At 36.1% G+C, this 20,225-nt stretch overlaps 1 protein-coding gene across 3 annotated transcripts; it reads right to left on the bottom strand.

Annotated features, from left to right (window-relative positions):
• Nucleotides 1-619: 619 nt before the first annotated feature.
• Nucleotides 620-19,812, bottom strand: chuk (component of inhibitor of nuclear factor kappa B kinase complex). Of its 3 annotated transcripts, none has more exons than XR_015504991.1 (22): nt 15,641-16,045; nt 15,288-15,392; nt 15,063-15,157; nt 14,352-14,469; nt 14,180-14,249; nt 13,998-14,086; nt 13,829-13,918; nt 11,798-11,922; nt 11,578-11,685; nt 11,360-11,495; nt 9,258-9,452; nt 9,055-9,157; nt 8,813-8,936; nt 8,575-8,726; nt 8,426-8,487; nt 8,128-8,237; nt 7,999-8,048; nt 7,727-7,835; nt 6,759-7,642; nt 4,710-6,183; nt 1,660-1,759; nt 620-1,569 (listed from the first exon to the last, which is right to left on the bottom strand). XR_015504991.1 is itself a non-coding variant. In XM_087277678.1 (22 exons), exons 2-22 carry the CDS (start codon nt 15,390-15,392, stop codon nt 1,510-1,512), a joined length of 2,277 nt encoding a protein of 758 aa, XP_087133804.1. In that variant the 5' UTR covers nt 19,740-19,812; the 3' UTR covers nt 620-1,509.
• Nucleotides 19,813-20,225: the final 413 nt, after the last annotated feature.

The raw sequence follows: 20,225 nt of genomic DNA, 5'->3' as shown, positions 1-20,225 counted from the left end.
TTAGCAAGCAGGTCGCTGGTGCGATCCCAGCTGGGTCAGTTAACACCTCTGTGTGGAGTTTGCATGTTCTCCACGTGGGTTTTTCTCCAGATGCTCCGGTTTCTTCCACAGTCCAAAGACATGCGGTAAAGGTGAATTGAATAAACTAAATTGGATATTGTGTGTAGTGTGTAATAGATTGTGTATGGATGTTTCGCAGTGCTGGGTTGCAGAATTTAATGAATGAATTATGAATCTGTTCTGAAACGTTATATTTAAAATGAAAACCGCATTTGACAGTGCAAAGTGCATTCAAATTCAGTAATTGTAAAATATATGCATATTGACGTGTTTTGTTTTTTTGCAGGATTTATACAGTATACATCATAAGACAAATCATTCTATTTTAACACTCCTCATGGAAACACTGACATCTGTCTCAGCAAATGAATAATATAGTGTGTGATATAGGTAATCTATTTATCCCCAATTATTAATATGTCTTATTAAAAGATATGGATCTTTATATAGACTATTTATGAAATACAACAAGTTTTTTTCAATATTTGCAATGAATTATTGGAAAAGCATTCCATCCGACTGCTGCAATCAGAAGAAAACCTCTTCACAAGAGACAAAGTAATGGATATCAGTTTATTTGTCATGTACAGTAAACACGATAAAACCAAAGTGTTTATAATAAGATGCTTTTAACCCATGTCTGAAATATCATCCAATAATAATCCAACAAAAACAAAATAATGATATTATGCAAAACATTGTACAACAGTTTTTGTTTGTGTGACACTAATCATCCTCGGAAAAAAAAAAAAACATGTCTGAAAATGTGATTTAAATAGGGAGTAAGATGGACGAAATTAATTTATTATAATTTGCCCACTGATGAATATCCACATTCAATAACCACCAGAATAACCTGATAATAAGATGTCTGCTGTCGTCAATACTAAACTGATCTGAACACATGTCTGATAAAACATTCTCCTAAAACTCATTCTCAAAGCTGAAGAGTTAATGAATTAATCAACTTAATGATTATTCTGCTTTTCATTTAGACCAATTTAATCCTTTTTTAAAACTTAGGCCTTTAGTAACATTTCAAAATGGCAGTTGAACATGACCAATTTCACTGTTAGTCCTGACACCTTTCCGAACATTCACAGTGAGCCTTTAAAGTGCAGATGCTGAACCACCATATTAAAAAAAACAACAACCCATCACTTAAAATCAAAGTACAATCAGCCCATACAGAGAACGATGGAGTACGTAAATAAATACATTTCTGGAATTACACTGCCTGAATTTAGCTTACATGTTTTTTTTTAAGTCAATTAAAACTGCATCCCCCAAAATATATAAGGTTGCTACAAGACTGTACAATCTCATTTGAACTGAATGCAGACACCGACAAAGTTACTTAATGTTGAACGAATCATATGAGTTAACACAACCCCAATCCAGCGGTGATGAATAAATGCATTTAAAAGAGTTACTTCCTGTCACGTGACTCTACAAACGCGGTGATTTAGCAACCAGGGATTCGTATTTTGTCCAGCTCCAGTCCTGAGCCTGTATGAAGCAGAGAAAATATGTGATGTCATGAATTTCTATGCATTTCACAATACACAAGAAGTCTGCTTTTAAATAAAAGCCCCTTACCATTATGCTCTCTGATTTCTCCTCGGTGGTTTCTTGCAGTAAACTGGTGAGCTGAGTCAAGTAACGCTGATTCTCCTCCAGTAAATGATTAACTGAATCACTGGAAATAAACATTCAGCATCAAACATATTGATAAACACAGCCATGGTGCTTTAAAACCAAGGAAGTCATGCTAAAATTACAATAGTAGAGCTAAACAATATTTCATTTCATCAACATCTTAAGGCTCTATTTTGACGGTCCATGCGCAGAGCGCAAAAGGCAGGGCGCAAACGCTTTCAGGGCGTGTCAGAACGCGTTTTTGCTAATTTAAGGATGAGAAAATCTGCTTTGCGCAGTGGCGCATGGTCTAAAAGGGTTGAGTTTATTTTCTTAATGAGTTATAGGTGTGTTTAGAGAATAAACCAATTAGAGTCTCATCTCCCATTACCTTTTAGAGTCAGCTGCGTTGCGCCAAGAGCGCATTCGCTATTTACAGGACGCAAAGTAAGTTTAAGTGGAAAAAAATGAGCATTTCACAAGCAAACAGTTAACAGTTGACAGTTTTTTAACAGAAAATTGTTAAACAGAGCATCTACTGCGTGAGAATGAGAGGTAATGGATCTACTTTCACATTCTCTCTTGGATAGGGAAACCTTTACGCACAGACATTAATAAGCCTATAAATAATTAATTTTGTTTGTTAAGCGCAAATATTCGTTTCAAAACTATTTCTAAATTCAGTTCTAATTTCCAGCAAACGAATAAATGAACAATAATGACAAAATGTGCTCAAAAACCTGAGTTATATCCTAAAACACATGCTGTGCCTCATATGATCTTAAACCTGACAGGTGGGCAAATCTAAGCTTGTTTTTAATAAAACAAATATAAATATGGATATATTAAATAATACTGCTAATAATAATACCATTATACAAAAGCAAATTGTTATGAATGAACTGAAAAAGCCTCCCGAGATGAAGAAGACATAAAAGCAGTGGTTTTTCATATGTATGTAGGCTAGAAAATAATATGTTTCGTAATATTTTAATCCTTTATATTTATATCTTATATCTATTCTTATTATATCCTATATATATCCTTAATATTTACATTTTTTCATATGTAAAGATATTTGCCTATTGCTCTCTTGTGCGTATTAAGCCGTGTGTAAGCGAGGCACAACTCTGTGCCGGAGTTTAGACCGGATTAGTTTTGGTCTAATGAAAAATCTATTATAGTTTCTTAAAATAGCAACGCGCCAGCAGTGCGCCTTCCTTTTTAGACCAGAACGACTATGGGCGCACAAATGAGCGATAATGCATTTGCTATTTAAACAGCATAGCGCAACGCCTAAAAACGACTCTTGCGCCAAGCTGAAACTACTGCGCCGCGTCTTGCGCCACATTGCGCCGGGTGTATGATAGGGCCCTTAATGTGCGTAACTACAATAATCACATCGCAATGTTGAAATCATATGCTGGGATTTTAGTTGACTAAGAGCCACAGTTTAAAACCTGTGGGCTTTCACTGCAGAGTTCAACTAATCCTTTGCATGTGTTTTTTAAGGCTGTGACTGTGTAAGCATTCAGGCCCAAGAGAGTTAAAAGCAGGAGTCTCAAACTTTACCATTTAAGTACAAGAATAAAGTGGAAACCTGATGTGATTGATGCATCTTAGCACAACAGTTAGACATTTATAATTCAAGCATTACCCGTCACCGGTGATGATGCCTTCACATATTGCAATGTATATTTTTCTGTATGTATATTTCGTGTTGTGGCCGACGTGTGTTCAGGGATGGAGCATGCATAGAGGCGACCTAGGCGGCCGCCTTGGGCAGCAGAATAGTGAGCGAACCCCCCAGTCCTCACTTTAATCTGCTACACCCACCCCCTCCCTCATGGTCCTTGTGTACATCTGCGAAACGGCCACTTTCTTTTTCACTTTCGGGTTGAGGGTGGCGTGATTGCCGCTTGCCTTGAGCGCAAGCTCAACTTGCTCTGGCCCTGCGTGTGTTTATCATGCAAAGAAATTTGGATAAGACCAAGTTTCAGTTAAAACAATTAATGTCGCATCACCAGGCTATCCAGCATTTCCTCCAGAGTTTCATGCAATTTCGGGTGTTTCATTTTTAATCTTTAGACTTTAACTGCAGTTCAGCAGTTCACTTTCATTCAGCATATTTTCATTCAGGATGTTTAAATGGAATTTGATACTGCATGGCGAACGAAAAGAAAAGCCTCTGCATTCCGGGACTTGCATGATCCTTTAAGGCAGGGGTGGCCAACCCTGTTCCTGGAGAGCCACCTTCCTGCAGATTTCAGTTGCTACCCATATCAAACACACCTGAACCAATTAATTTGGACCTGAATACCATGTGATAATTACAGGCAGGTGTGTTTGACATGGGTTGCAATCTCCAGGAACAGGGTTGGCCACCCCTGCTTTAAGGTAATCAAAAATCGCTGCTTACATGGTAGACTCTTAATCAGTATTATCTTAAAAAGCGGAGTATTGGGGTCCATGTAAATGTATATCAAGTGAAAGTGGCAGATAAAGTCGCAAACTGTCAAAGACAGCCCTATTCTCTGGCTTCAAGCTGTTTCCATGAGCCCTCACATTTCATAAGTTTGACGTGTTCCCCTCTACACGCAACTTTTGTAAAGCGTCTTCATGTTGCTGTGTCAGAATCCTTGCATGTAAAAGACAGCCATACTTTAGAATGCTTAGTTAAAGCAAATGTGATGAACGCGATTGTGCGTGTTGATGAATCTGAAGGGATTCCTCGCTCACCGTGTGCGCTGCTCTGTGCGTGTGTGTATGTAGTCCACTTAAAATCCAACAAGGAAATCATTTTTGTTTGTTATTTGCAGTGATTGTTTTGAAATTCATAAGGCACTAACATGCCTGTGTTTTTATTTCTGTAATAAATATGGCGTTTCGTGATTAATCATGATTAATTACAAAAAAAGCGTGATTAATTACGTCATTGTTTTAACAATTTGATCATTCTATATTATAATATATATAATTCATAAAAAAGAAGGTCTGGAAGAAAAACATACCCCTCGTGTGGCACTTGCAAGGACATGGGGAGACGGGAGGAACACTGGGCTTGAGTCTGGTTCCACGTAGACAGCGAGGAGGGCATTTCTCCGCTCTGACTCACTGAGCTCCGTGTGGTGTTTTGTGCCTGAATACAAACCAGTTAAATTTGTTGATTATGTAAAGAACATAAACATGTATAGCTGTGGATATAGTGGTTATTTGACAACTGCTTTGTATTTAAATTGTTCTTCCTATTAGAATTTAAAAGTCAACATATAGTATTTTATAAAAGTAGTTTGAGTTGTTTACATTTTTAATGGTAATAAATAAATACATGTAAAGCTACTGTTTGCATACAGTGATACAAGAATTTAGCACAGCATAAGCGTAATGCATGTAATCTATGCACAGTTCACATGCACTTTTAATTGTTTTTGCAGTACTTAGTTTGTCCACTAGGTGTCAACATTGAACTGGATTGTTGTTTTGTAGTCTGAAAAGAAACTGAGACAGAAAAACAAACAAAAGATGACCTAAAAGATAGTTTAAAAGAATACTTGCATCTCTTCTTTAAATTTGTATAAAATGGTCAATCACATTGTGTGGAAAAATGGAGTATTCATTAACAGGCTGTGAGGGTATACTATCTCAGTAGTAGAGTTTGTTACAACTCATCTTCCATCAATGAAAAGTTTGGGTTTAGAAAGATTTGCAGAAATGGCTGAAAGAAGTCTCCTATGCTCTAGTGTTATTTTAAAATATGCTCAATTTCTTTACTGGTAAAGCTGAATTTTCAGCATCAGTACTCAAATCTTCAGTGTTACACAATGGTTAGAGTTAGAAAAAGGCTTAGGTTTAGCTGCATGCGATTATGTCAAAAACTATGGTAATTACAACTTTAAGTATATGTAACGGGTAACAATTCTAATATACTGATTTGAAGCTTTATTGATCAATGTTGAAAATGGTTGTGCTGCATAATATTTATGGAAACCATGTATATTTTTAGGATTCTCTAATGAGGTTTAAAACAACAGAATTGTATTATCTATACAGGGCAGCCACAGCTTGTGTGTTTAATAGTTCAAAATAGCTTAATATTCCACTCTGTGGATATTCTGCTCATGTAGTCATACTTATTTTCTATACACATTAAATGCTATAAAAAAAACCCAGAAACATAACGCATCACTTCAGGATAAAACTATCCACTTGTTTAGTGTGGTTTGACATCATGAGAAGCAGCTTCTGGATTCAATCGCCATATCAAACTGTATAGGGAGGCTCATCAATAATAAACGTTTACAAAGTAATACATTACTTGCGAAAATCATGATTGCAATATATATATCCATGCCTAATATCCGATGGCCAAAAAGTGATTAGTTTTGTGTACTCGAGTACACCATGATTTTATATAAAATTCACTTTAATGTGATATGACTAAAAAGTGATCATAAATGAATACTTTTCAATTCAAATGAGTAGCAGCTTGTAGCCGGAAGCAGTATTTCATGTCACTGATACGTCATGACTAGGACGTTTTTACTATTTCTGCAGAGAATTTTGGTAAAAAAATCTGTAAATTTCTGCACAATTAATTTAAGAGTATTATAACTAAAAAATGTTAAATAAAGAATAATAAATGTTTAACTTTTATTCAATGTTTAAAATGCAAAACCAATTAGATTCACTCTATTTGGTAAACAAAGCAAGTCTGCAATATAATATATCTACTAAAAGACAGAAAATATTAATATACAAACTGCATTGTACATAAATCAGATGAACATTTTTATTTTAGTCAATAATATTAATGTAATTAATTTAAAAACTGAATAAATATAGATTTACACACATTTACTTAAGTAAATAAACAGAATTAATGAAGGGCTAAAAATCTGTGGAAAATTTGCAGAATTCTGTGAGCGAAGATTCTGTGTGGGCCTAGACATGACTTAACAAGCAGATTAAACCCCAGTATACTTCAAAGAAAGTTAATCATTTGAGAGCAAAAACAAAGTTTGCACATGCAGCATGCATTGACGGACAGCTGGTGGTGAGGCTGTCGTCCACACAAATGTACCCATTTCATACTCTCCTTTCAGAAAATATTAAACATTTGCCCAGCCTTTCTGGGTACATGCTATCTGCACTGCAAGTCAATTACAAGCACATGTTGACAATTTTACAATCAAAGATGTTACTTCACTATGCCTGTTTAGTCTGGTTGTTCTGCTTGTCAAAGAAATTGGCGCGCTGTGACGAGGTGCAAAATTTTGGCATTATGATTGGCCAGATCACCTGTCAATCAAACTGCCTGCAAAGGGTCAATTGCATAACCGTTACAGACCAATGTTATCTAAAAAGTGTTAATATTAATATCTTTATCTTTCACCCTACTGTTCTTTATAGCTTGGTGCCATATTGCCGCTTACTAATAAGTAGGTTACTGTGGGCTATATTCAGCCGTTTTTATGTCAGCTGGGTCTACTTGTTTAGTTTTGAGGAAAGTAGCTGTGTAATGAACAGAATAATGTATATCTAGCCGGTTCATTTTGCAGAATATGCCTCAGGTTTTATTTAGTGAGAACAATGACCAAGACATACAATATTCCTTACTAAAAATCACACCTAACTTTTAAATGGTGTAGTTTTTTGTTTTACTCATTTTGTAATATAAGATTTCGGTCTGACCACTAATGCGCATATAACCCTACCCCTGGAAAGTCCGGGATCATGTGGCTCATGTGCAAATTAAAAGCATATCTGTCCTTCAGACATTAAAAGCATGTGACTCACACAGGCAATCTTCAGTAAGTGCCAGAACTCTCTCTGTCTCTTGATCTGCATCTGCATGACTGTGGTGTCTGCCTCCTTTATGCATTCCAGCGTTCTCTCGATTTTAGGGAAGAGGTCGATGATCTTCTGCTTACTCAGAAGGATTTTACTGCAAAGGCCAAATTTGAAAAGTAAAATACCTTAACTGTATAATCCATTTGAACGTAAATGAGTGGCATTAAAAGTTTTTTACCTGAGGTGTGCATATAGATCTCTTAGCACCCGGTCTTGATTCTGGACAGTCTGTACTATGACCTTCACCATCTCAGAGCTGTCGCTGTAGCCATGCTGAGGGTCTGGCACTAGAGGAAATGAAGAACATACATTATACACTGACCCTCTTGACTTACTAATGCAACCAATGATGATGCATTACTTTCTTTCGAGTATTTGACTACTTGGAACAGGACACAGAGGGATTGTCATTGACTTGAAAAGTAAATATGCAAACAGAATTGTACTCACTTTTGCATTTTGCCTTCAACTGTTTGTAGAGTTCAATGGCTTTCTCTTGCCTGTGATGAAAACAAGATTTTATGTCAAAATAAATTCTGATAAACTTCACAAAGCTTATTTCTGAACAAAGGTTCTCACAACTGCTCCATGACATCTCCTTGACGACGAGCATAAGGACTTCTCTGTAACTCAACGATTTCCGAATGCAACGCCATTATTTCCTCATCCAGATGACCAATCTCTGCCACCTTCAGAAGATTAAAAAAAAAGTTGTTTTAGTTGTTGTTAAAACAAATGTCAACCCACATACAAATACATTTGCACAACAGATATGCTGGTCAAAAAGATTTTTTTTGTTTCAAAAATGTGAAATCCACTTAGATGACTATTTATTAAAGGTTTCAAAACTACTGTGTGTATCATTCATTCACAGCACCTGTGCAAAAGCAGCAGCCCTCTCTTCATTTTCGTGCCAAGCCTTCAGCATCTTTTCTGAAGCTACAAAAAAAAATGGATTATTACTAATCAATAATGCAATAACACATTTTTAGCTTTATCAACAAAGTAGCATATTAAAAAACGTACATATGCCGTACTGCATCTGATCACTGTATTTCTCCAAGTCGTACTGTATGCTGGTCTTAAAAAAGTCCAGCTTTGCTTTGAGCTGTTGTGAAAAGGAGAACATCATGTTCTTGTATCTTGTCAAATTTGTATTGAAGCGAAGAAGACTCAGCCTGCAAACAAACAAATGATTCAATTATGAACAGAACAAAACACAAGACAGAGACATTAACGAGCATAGTAAATGTAAGGTATGTACATGGCTGCACGCTGGCCCTGGAAGAGGCGGCTGTAGTCTTCTCTGAGGCCACAAATGTAGCTAACCGCCTCACCCCAAACCTTTTTTAGGGTACTTAGTGGGAGCTGAGTTTTGGTTTCCCGAACTGAAACACAAAACGAGTTAAGGAATTTTAATATTCTAATGAAAGTTTACAAATACTTCACATTTCACGCAATAACATCTAAACAAATGATCCAAAGAAAAGCCAAATCATATCTTACCAATAAAGTTGACACTTTCGGGAAGTGTTCTAGCAGTTAAAGGTCCCATGTACTTGGTCAAACTCTTGTCAAACAGATATACAATGTAGCTGTCCCATCCTCTCTGATTATTTAAAATGAACAAATGAAATACAACTATGTTGATTAACAAAATGGTTTCTTTGCAGATAAAAACACACTTAAGAAGCCAAAATAATACTTACTACTCCATCTAACACACACTGTGCAGCAGGTTTCCTGGGATCTAACATGACTCCTGTTTCTTGCAGAAGATCTTGATTCAAAAGTTCAATTTTGGTTTCGTTCTCAATCCTCTGTTGCAGAGAGTGAAGCCCTTCATCTGGGCTTAGCAAAAATGAGTGAACCTGGGTCGTAGTCATGTTCAAGATGTGCACAACCTACAAAACAAATCATGCGTCAACTCATTTTTGCTGGTTATCTTAGATGTGTTCTGTCCAACAAATCATATTAGCTATTTGAAATTGGTGCAGTGGTTATTTGTAATCAATTTGGATGAAAAGAGTATTTAGATTCATGGTGAATAAAATGTTCCTTCAAGCATTATTTTTCAAATAATTATTGTCAACTATGAGGATTAGGGCAAAGCAATAGTAAAAAAGACAAAACTTAATTAAATCTTGAGATTATAATGCAATATTAAACTCATATAATCATAATACAAGAACACATAAAATGTAAAAAAAAAGAAACCTCTAACTAAAATTTTAAGAATAAAGTAATTGTGTTTTTTGGGGTGAAAAAAATTTACATTTAGAAAAAAAAAATGCTGCAAGGTGCTGTCCATGGCGATGGTGCTGAATTGAATGGGAAACTGTTTAATTAATCCTACTACTGTAATTTTAGTATCTACTCAAGCAAAAAAGCTAACTTTGTACATCATTTCCAGACATCAGAGAGCTCCTATCAATATGCAGGGTACTGATTTTGCATTTAAATGCGCAGAGGTGTTTCACTTTTACTTTCATTTTTGTCATAACAGGTTCTCTGTGTAAACTGAAAATGTTTTAGATTAGATAGTTTACAATGAGGTCATCATATGTTAAGCATGAAAGACTCAACCACAGTCTCTCTCTCTTTACTCTTGACCCTTGGGTGAGTTTGAAATTCTGGGAGTGGTGGGTTAAGAGTTTTATACATAGGCGGTGAGTGACCAGATAAAGAACTTGATAGGGATTCACATGGCACAGGACATAGTGCATATGCTCGCACAACACAAAAGTAATGTGCAAAGAATGTAAAATACAGGGTGCACAGACAGAGCTGCAGCTGCACCCGTAAAACCTGAAAGCCTTAAAGGACTTCTATCCAGTTCACTTTAGACATGAACAGTCGCACCAAAATCACGGAAGTAAGCTACTATTAATTACAAATGAGTTTGTCAAACAGTGTATCTATGCATTTATTCACTTGCTTTTGACACGCAAAGTTAAACATCAAAAGTTCTTCACAACTTCATTAGAGTGACTCTCTTTTCGTTCACTTTTATATTACACTAATGATAAATAAACACATTTGCCGCTTTTACCATGCTGAAAACTTATCTACATTGTCCACAAAGTCCAAAGATCAAACTTGATGGTCAATTAAAATAGGGTGCGAGCCAGGTAATCAAGCCAAACGTGGAAGGACCAGATCATGCGATCTATATAAATCTGAGTTCACTTTAAATATCTGTGGCAAATACTGATCCTGAACCAACAGTTATAAGCAGCTTTTCTCTCGATAAGCAACTAGAGGAAGCAGCAAGCAGTGGTTTGAGTGAGAAGGTACCACAGCGAATGTTATCTTTCCTACTCTCAAGCCAGTGCTCTGCTAAAAATATGCATAACATCGAAATATGCATAATAATGACTTTTTTCTTGAACTTTTATGACTGTATTAACATCTAATTTTAACATTCAGACATTAAGAGTTTTTTTGTGATACACAATGACTTGATGACAATGACATGTAACGACTTTAATTTTAAGATTCCATTCTATTCTATTATTTTTCTTGAATTTTTTCTCCACGTCTGTTATTAAATGGTCGGGTAAATAAGACAAAGTTATGAATAACGTATTCAACTACATGCAGAAAAATGTGTAACTCTTGGCAACCAGAATAAGACATCTCTTAAATAGCTGATGACATTTTTAAAACCACTGTTAAAAAAACAAACACACATTCATGACAACAAAAAGAAGGCACCACTAAACAAACCAGACAAACTGTATAAAATAAAGCATAGATATAAATCTTAAAGACATCATAAAGAAATGATGTAATAATGTCAATGCCAAACCTTCATGCTCAGTATTTGATCTAAAAGAACAAAGCACTGGGGCTGTTTTGAATCTGTGTTCAGTCCTAATCCTCTCTGTACAGGGTCCCATTTGAGCATCAGCTGTAAAAGGCCTTCCAAGGGCTCCAGTAGTGTCCTGTGGAAACAAAAACAAATTGATAACTCAGAAATAACGGGTTAACACATGTTAATATATATTTTAATTGTATGAAGTGTACCTGCTAAGATTGTTTGGGTATGGAAGGTGGGTGGAAAAGCGGACCTCGCCATTCATATCTTCCACAGCCATTATATCCTTCGGACCTTTGTTTCGCACTTTGCTTGTCCTAAAAAAAATTATATATGCTTACTTATACGCAACTATATGGCTAGGTTCCTCTTGAAGAAAGGGTATATGAAAGATGGCATTATCAGCATGGAGGTTATGAGGACACATACCACTGCACAGGCTGAAGATTGTGAAGAAATGGACGAAATCCACAGCAGCATTCAAAGATCATGGTGCCAAAGCTCCAAAAGTCCACAGTGACTGTGTAGGACTTGCCTTCAAAAAGCTCTGGAGCCTGAAATAAATGGCATGGCCAATTTATCATAAGAATATTTAAAAATATAAGAATGTATAAAGATGAATAAATCTGAACATTGGATCCAATTCTTACTTCTTTTTTCACATTTTAAAGTAGATTTTTTTGTGAACAGGATTTTAAAAATAAGTCTATTTTTATCAATTGATAATTGTGAAATCAGGGCTCTAAATTAACCTTTTTTTCAAAAATGTAGGCGCATCAGCCATAATTTAGTCCCACACACCAATAATAAGCACCGTTACTACAAGTTTTATAGAAACAGATTTATTGCATTTGAAATCAACACTAATCAAGCTAACAAGCAAAAAAATATATATGCATGCTGGAGGAAAATATGTCTCAACGAAATCCCGTTATCACAAGAAAATACATTTTTATAACATAACTGACTGACCAAAAGATACACGGACTGCTCACCGGCCCTGCACGCACTGCTTGACATGAATGAATCTGTTAATCATGTAACTGTGCTGTTCTCCTGGATGGTGTCTTATATTGCACTGATGCTTTTGACATATACTGTACCTTATTATATGCATACGTCATGTTTATAGCAATACCGGTCTTTTCACGAGTAGCGATATTTGTTTACTCAGTGCAAGCCCATTTGTGATGGTGTACGATGTGTTAAATTTTAACGTTACATATAGCTGCCACTTGCATGGCGGACAACATTTAGTGATTAAATAAAGGATTAAACAGAACCTCTCGTGCTAGATGTGGCAAACAGTTACCTTAAAATTCCATCCCACAGACTTTTTCATAGTGGACTTGAAGCCAATGGAAGTCTTTTAATAGCAATGTTAATAGCAAAAAAACATCCAAACTTCGAAAAGTGTAGATGGTGGATTAACATTCAGCACATGATCACTACTAAGATGTGTCATTATCTCTAACTTTAGATGCCATGGTTTCTAAAACAAAATCTGTCAGTGTTATCTTCATTCCCATCTTCAGTGCTTTACATTTTTAAGGTAGTAGCTCTCCCTGTCATCCCAAGCCATAAAACACTGACTGAGTGATTGTGACTGACAGCTGATATTAACCAATCCACTTGCGATCAGTTCTAGAGCAGAGGGCCAATAAGAAAAGCGTGAAGGCGGGGCAAGCATTACAGACTTGGCTTTGTTTACTGACGCAAAGTTGACATGTTGACAACTGTTTAAAACCCTTCCTGCGCACTGCGTTTCAAGTGCAAAGATGCATTCTGTGTGAATGTCTACCCAATCCGTGCATGTGGTGAACATTTTGCAGTAAAAACTGGTTGCACACAACAATTTTATGCTCTTACAAAAATGCTCCCAAATATATTTTGAGGTCGCATAGATAAAATTGTGGGCGCATATGCGACCAAAATGGTCACAATTTCAATCCCTGGAAATGCTATGGAAAAAAAGCTTTTTACTGTTTTTTTTGTTTTATTATTTTATTATATTATTGTTTTTATTTCTACATAACCAGACACATCTTATATAAATCTAAACCCCTGTAAAAACCATTAGAACACCTATAGGAATAAAACTTGGAATATTGGTGTAATTTGTACTGTAAGGAAATTTGGTGTAAGTGATACTGGAGTAAAAACAGGGATCACTACAAGAGAAAAACTCATTGAGGTAACAGCCTTAAAAAATATGTTATTAAAATAACAATGGTATTTTTTTCTATAATTATAAATTAGTATAAAATAAACACTTAAAATTGCATTGTGGATGTTTTTTTTCCCATGAGTACAAAGAACAATCTCCAAAATCTCAAAACTGACAGGTATTAGACACAAAAAATTCCCTGCATCTTAATAAAAAATCTCCAGCATATGAAAGTGTATGTGAGATTATTGCCATAACTGTCATATTTCTAAATAATGCAGGTTAAAACATACCAGATATTGTAAAGTCCCCACAAATGAAGTGCATAAGCTCCCCTGGTCCAGGTCTTTGGCATAACCAAGGTCGATTATCTTGTGAACAAGCTGCATAGACAACAAAACATAACCCATGTTTGAAAAGCATGTCTATAGAATAAAATTCTAACCACTAAAAAGTAAATACCTTTCCATTAATTTCTTGCAGCACAATATTCTCTGGCTTGAGATCCCTGTGTATGATCTTATTCTCATGAAGGTACTGGATTCCAGAACCTATTCAAAAGAAAACACTCAGTTTGACACACAACCCTCAGCTATTGATGGTAAAAATACTAAAAACAGAAGCAACAGGCTTTGACACATTACCAACATCATTGAGTAGAGACAACACCTCACTCTCTTTCAACCCACAGCAATTTTCAGGTTTGCTCAACAACTACAAAAAAAGAATTAAAAAACAGAAATGAGTCAGAATGAACTTAATATAAGAGCACATCTGACAGATACAAAAGAAAAGCCTATGGTCACACGCACACACCTTACGAAGATCTCCTTTGGAACAATACTCCATGGCTAAAAGTGGTAAATCATTCAAGGCAATGTGCATCATCTCCTCAGGCACATCCTTTGCTGTGACCACATTAAGGTGCTTTAGCCTTAGAAGTAGGATAAAAAAAGATTAGATTAAGTAATGTAACAATTAAAGGTGTACAAACACACAATATTAAGACACTTATGTACTGTAAATAAGGATCATGCTGCGGCCTCAAACCACTGATTGAATGTATTTTGATATGCTTAAACTTTGCTCTATCCTTCTATACTTACTATGTGTTTAATCAGGTAAAAATGTAGGGATGTAGTGCAATCACTTAAATTTTATAAATATTTAAATAAGCACAGGATAGAACAAATATATTCTTTAGTTAAATAAACATCTATTATGCTAAATGATTATTTCAATTCCTGAAAGTGTATGTATGTAAAAAATTGCCATTACAAAAACAAAAAATGTTCAACCAGGTTTCAGTACGAATTGTTAATATTTGTTTTTTCTTTTAAGGTCTGATAGGATTTTTACCAAGATTTCAACAAAAAAGCAAGTTCTTTTCATTAAATAGCATTTGGTCAAGATTATTGTTAAGACAAAATTTTATATCTTGACCAAATATACATATATTTTACGTGTATATATACACGTAAAATTCTCAAAACAAATAAATCATTTGATTATAATAGATGTACACACTTTTTCATAATCTGGATCTCTCGACTCCATCTGTCTTTGTTTTTTGAATTAAGCTCAAGGCGACAGAGCTTCACAGCTATTTTTTCTGATGTTTCCTGCAAGCAAAAAAAAAAACTGTATTACCAAGAGTGAAAACTCCAACATTAGTCTTTACAAGTAAAATAAATAAGCAACAACAAAACATCTATAGTATAAATAGTAAAAATAAAAATAAAAACGTTGTACCTGATTCTGATACAAATAGACATGGCCAAATCCTCCTGTTCCAAGCCTCTCCTTCATAACCCATGAGCCACAGACCTGATTCTGTCTGAAAGGGGGTTTCTCCATCTGTACACATCAAACATTTCATCATAAGTTTATAATACAAAATCACTGGATTCCACTTTGTGAAAGCTGCTGCCGTTTGATCTATGTACATTGGGCCCTATTGAGGAAACTATTACGGGCTTCTTCGGTGTAAACAATACAAAAGAGGATTCATAAATACGAAATATTCATTTGCGTCATAATATTTACTTAGACATTAGGGCACTGCTAGCAAGCGAGCTAATCCAAAGTGTCAGCCGGTGACTTACCTTGCGTCCGTTTGTGTTTCTAACTTGCTTTAACCAGCCACATATAATGTGGAGAATTCAGTGAGCTGTAAAATGAGCGAATTAATCCATAGGAAACGGCAGAGCTGTCCATTTCATCCTTAAACGAGCTATCGGGTCGGATTTTAGATTTGCTAACTGGCTAACTAGCTACACGTAAACAACTCGACATGAGCAGTTAGCTTGCAGTCTCACATGCCCCCAAATGTCAGCTTTCCATAACACTGGGCACGAAAAAATACCAGATCGCAAGTGAATTTCTAAAAAACTAAATATTTCTGGCCTGAATTATGATTAAATACAGTATCACTGACTGGCTCACTTATATGATAACTGTTGTTGACGGCGGCCACGCCAGTCAGCTGCTACTCCAGTCAAAAGCGAAACAATTTTCACGCACGCGCAGAGCGTGAAAAGACGCCCGAGTTTCTTGTGGCTGATCTAGGATCGGTCGGTCTTAACAGATGCTGTATGCATGGGCAAAGTAAATTTCTTGGAGCTGCACTCAGGACGTAGGAACTTGTCACGAAAACAAGGTCGGTGACCTGAATTTCTTCAGATCTTCAAATGATAATTTCATGTGAACTGGAAAATTTGTTCCGCAATTATTCTCCTCACACCTCCTTAATTTGGAATAATGGAAATATACCTCTTCAAACACAAACACACACACACACACACACACACACACACACACACACACACACACACACACACACACACACACACACACACACACACACACACACACACACACAATGGTAATGTTATGGTTGTTACATGACTGTATTTATTATTATGTATGTATGTTTAAAACCAGCAGAATATACTATATATTTGACATGTCATGAACTTACTGTTCTTCAAAAAAATGCTCAATAAAAATTTCCTTAAGACAAAAATGGGTATTGTTTTGGTCTTTTTTTTTTTTTTTTTTTGTCAAACTACTGTAGGTTTTAAGTTACTACAGCAGATATAGGCTACCTATATCATTATATTGGTAGTCAGAGTTATTTTAATGACCCAAATCGAGTAAAATGTCTCCTACTCAAGTACTTTTTGCATGCAAAAGTCAAATTTACAGTTTTCAACAACAAAATTTTGTCTCGTAAAAATGACCAGTGGGGTGTGAGAAAAAAGTTAATGTCGAGATATATATTCTATATAAAAGAAGTTGAACAAGTTGTCATAATATTTAGTCATAATGCATTTTTCTGTACATTTCCATTAGACGTTTTTTTTCTAAATCTATAATTGGTAAATTGCTCCCAGGTCAATCTGGACTTTGTCTAATGAAGGTGAGCTGTATCTGAAAGGAGATTGTCCTATGTTCACATTTCTACTTTTGTTTTGGGTTTGTTTTTTGTTTTCTTTGTCCTATGAAGTGCTGTCTTTTCCTTTCTGTATCACAATGACATGATCTGGCAACGAATCGCAGTACAAGCCGCAAAAAAATGAAATAAATTAGCCGTAGCTTACATGAGGACGTCCATCCAGAGTACGCTGTTACATTGACAACATGAGTAAGTAATTTGACTGTCTTATCCGTACACAATGACACAAGGACTTGTCATTCTGACGGCACTGACATGTTCATTGAGAGATGAACCAAGCACTTTAAGCAAGAGACTGGCCTTTGCAGGTAATCCATGCTGTTTGGCTATTTGTATGTGCTGTTTTGAGAAATGCACTTACTGCTTAGCAAATTTCAAATCTGAGAAGTTTACCAAAGCGACTGAAGAAAAAACTGTAAAACAACACAAGTTAATGCAAAGATGAAAAGTCTGCAAAGACAAAAGTGTGTATTTTTTTATTTGCACATATCACTTTATAAAAATAGTAGCGTATACATAATTCGGTTTTATATTTTTGGCTTAATATTTAATACTCGTTTTGATGTAACCATGTCTATAGTGGAATGGAACATCACAACCATGGTTTCTGCAGGTGTCAGTCACTATTTCAAATGTACGACTTTTTAAGTCTTTTCTTAAAACCATTGTGACCCCGACATTTCTCAGAGGTGGCTATAAATATACAAATGTTGCACACATAACAATAGGCCTATATAAACATGAGCATATTGCCAACACAAAAAGTGCAACAGTCTTAACAGTCATGGGCTATATAGTTTGTATAATCATTTATTCATTTCTTTAATTTAATATTAATAACCTAACCTCAAGGAGACTGGTGGACAGCATGTGTTCGGGACAAGTCCATTGGTTTAATTTTGGAGATCATCCTCAATGGTCAGTTGTGGCCTGTGTTCATTTTCAATTTGATTACCATAAAGGGGTCAGAAAGTTTAACCTGTTGCTATAAGTTCAGTCTGTGCTGTTGATCTAACGTACAATCTAATCTAATACACAATTCTATGACAAAAATTAAGGGCCGATGGCTCTTTATTTGCACGCGATCCTTGCATGCATGAAATATTGCACATCATGACCAGTTTTGCTTGCTAACTGAAAACGTGCTAGATATAATGCAGTTTTTCGTTCAGAATTGTGGTATTTTTAAAGTACTATCAAGTTTTCTAACTGGCGAGCGACATGATCTAGTGGGTCCGTCATCTTTAATGTGCGCGTTGGTGATTTCAGGAGGCGTGGCTTTGGACAGCAGGGGAGGGATTGTATTTGAAATATTATGCTAACCAGTTAGCATTTTGGCAGATCACCTAGTGCAGCTTTAACTGATGTCACACTAAAGCTCCGATCTGTCAGAAGTCAAACTTTGGCATTTAAATATGGTCAGTAGTAAAGTAGAACTTATTGTGGTATTTTCAGCATTTTTTGTTAGCATGATTTGGAGGGGCTCAAAAAAATAAGCCAATGTTGTTCTTGAAAGTACCTTTGAAAAAGTACATAGTTAATGGCATAAAGACACACTGAAGGGGAGGTTTTCACTCATCAAAACAACTAATTAAATAAAAGACACCAAACATCCCCTAAAAGGTCATTCAGGGTGACAATAACAGTTCAAGCATCTAAAAAATATTATTCCTTCATTTTCTTTTCGGCTTGGTCCCTTTATTATTACACGCCACCGTGGAATTAACCTGCCAACTTATCCAGCACAATTTTTACGCAGCGGATGACCTTCCGGCCGCAACCCATCTCTGGGAAACATCCACACACACACTCAGTCACACTCATACACTACGGAAAACTTAGCCCACCCAATTCACCTGTACCGCATGTCTTTGGACTTGTGGGGGAAACCGGAGCACCCGGAGGAAAACCCACGCGAATGCAGGGAGAACATGCAAACTCCACACAGAAACGGTAGCTGACCCAGCTGAGGCTCGAACCAGTGACCTTCCTGCTGTGAGGCAACGGCACTACCTACTGCGTCACCTAAAAATATTATATGTATGGCAAATTTATATCCTAAATAGAGGGTCTCATCACTACAATTTATTTGTGTCTTTTTATTTTTGACAACCAAAGAGTGCTTAAACGGTCGGACGTCTATAAAGAGAGAGACGCTTGCTTAGCATGGCACAAGGTCCATTAGACCTTGTTTTATTGGATTTGGCAACCAAAGTATTGAGTCCCTAAAGAGATAGTTCACCCTAAAAATGAAAATGCACTCACCATTTACTGACCTACATGCATGTAGTTCTACACGTTTATTCATACGTTTGCATTACTGAGAGCAGGAGAGAGACCGGCTGCACTAGTAGGCAGTAACGTTATCTTCATAATATTGTTTAATTAGCATAAATGATTAGCAAATGAATCTGTCTCGTCAGCCTTTACAAGTGAAGGAATTATCTACACACAATCTGAATTCCCAATTAGAATAATACTACAAACTATATAATACTATTCATGAAAACACCTAAATAACAGACTAATCCAAATGCCCAACACGAGCGAGCTGCGCTCCAGACCAGATCAGCTCGATGACGTATAATGTCTCCGACGCCGCCTGTAGTCCCATTTAGCAACTTGATAGCAAGCGTCTTTTTAAAGAAGCATAACCCATTAAAAAATTCAAGAGTGTGCTGTAAGTGATGTGTTTTATGTCGTAGAACAAAACGTGGAAGTATTTTGAGTTTGTGTTTGCCACGAACCTTATTTAAGCGATTTTACTGAAACCCCATCGAGAAAACCCATTGACTTTGGGACGAAGGAACCGGAACTGCTAAAATTCTAACTCGCTTCCGGGTTTTTGCATACAAATTGACGTCATAGTTCCTCCACTCAATTAGGAGTAGGCTAGCCTCAACAAGACTGACTGCTCATTTAGTCTACATCTAGGCCTATTGAACTGCGTGCTTTAGCATAGGCCAACGAACTGCAGTACAGACACCAATTCTCACTTAAGCTCATTTCAGGTTATGATTAGACCTGTCCAGTTTCATCTGGAACGCATCCCAGATGACCTTCTGAAGTGGTTTGAGCGATCGGATGGATATCTGATCAGAACAAAAAAAAAAAAAAACGAATGAAGTGAGCAAACAGCCTCAAAAACACAGACGTGACAGGAATATATATTGAATGTAAATATATTATATTCATTATTTGATAAATATATAATATTCAATTACATAAAACAA

This window comes from Danio rerio, chromosome 13, assembly GCF_052040795.2.
Source record: "Danio rerio strain M-AB ecotype USA chromosome 13, GRCz13ab, whole genome shotgun sequence".
In the NCBI taxonomy this organism is placed as follows: Eukaryota; Metazoa; Chordata; class Actinopteri; order Cypriniformes; family Danionidae; genus Danio; species Danio rerio.
The sequence above is the reverse complement of the archived record's forward strand: the minus strand, read 5'-3'. Positions and strand labels throughout refer to the sequence as shown.

What these genes read in the sequence shown, in the direction of transcription:
- chuk (XM_087277678.1), bottom strand. Translation starts at nt 15,392, where the DNA reads ATGGAGAAACCCCCTTTCAGACAGAATCAGGTCTGTGGCTCATGGGTT. An exon ending in GTTGAAGGCAAAATGCAAAA is followed by an intron (nt 7,836 to 7,998) that starts GTGAGTACAATT and finishes CATTTCCTCTAG; the next exon opens with TGCCAGACCCTCAGCATGGC. An exon ending in AGAAATCAGAGAGCATAATG is followed by an intron (nt 1,570 to 1,659) that starts GTAAGGGGCTTT and finishes TGCTTCATACAG; the next exon opens with GCTCAGGACTGGAGCTGGAC.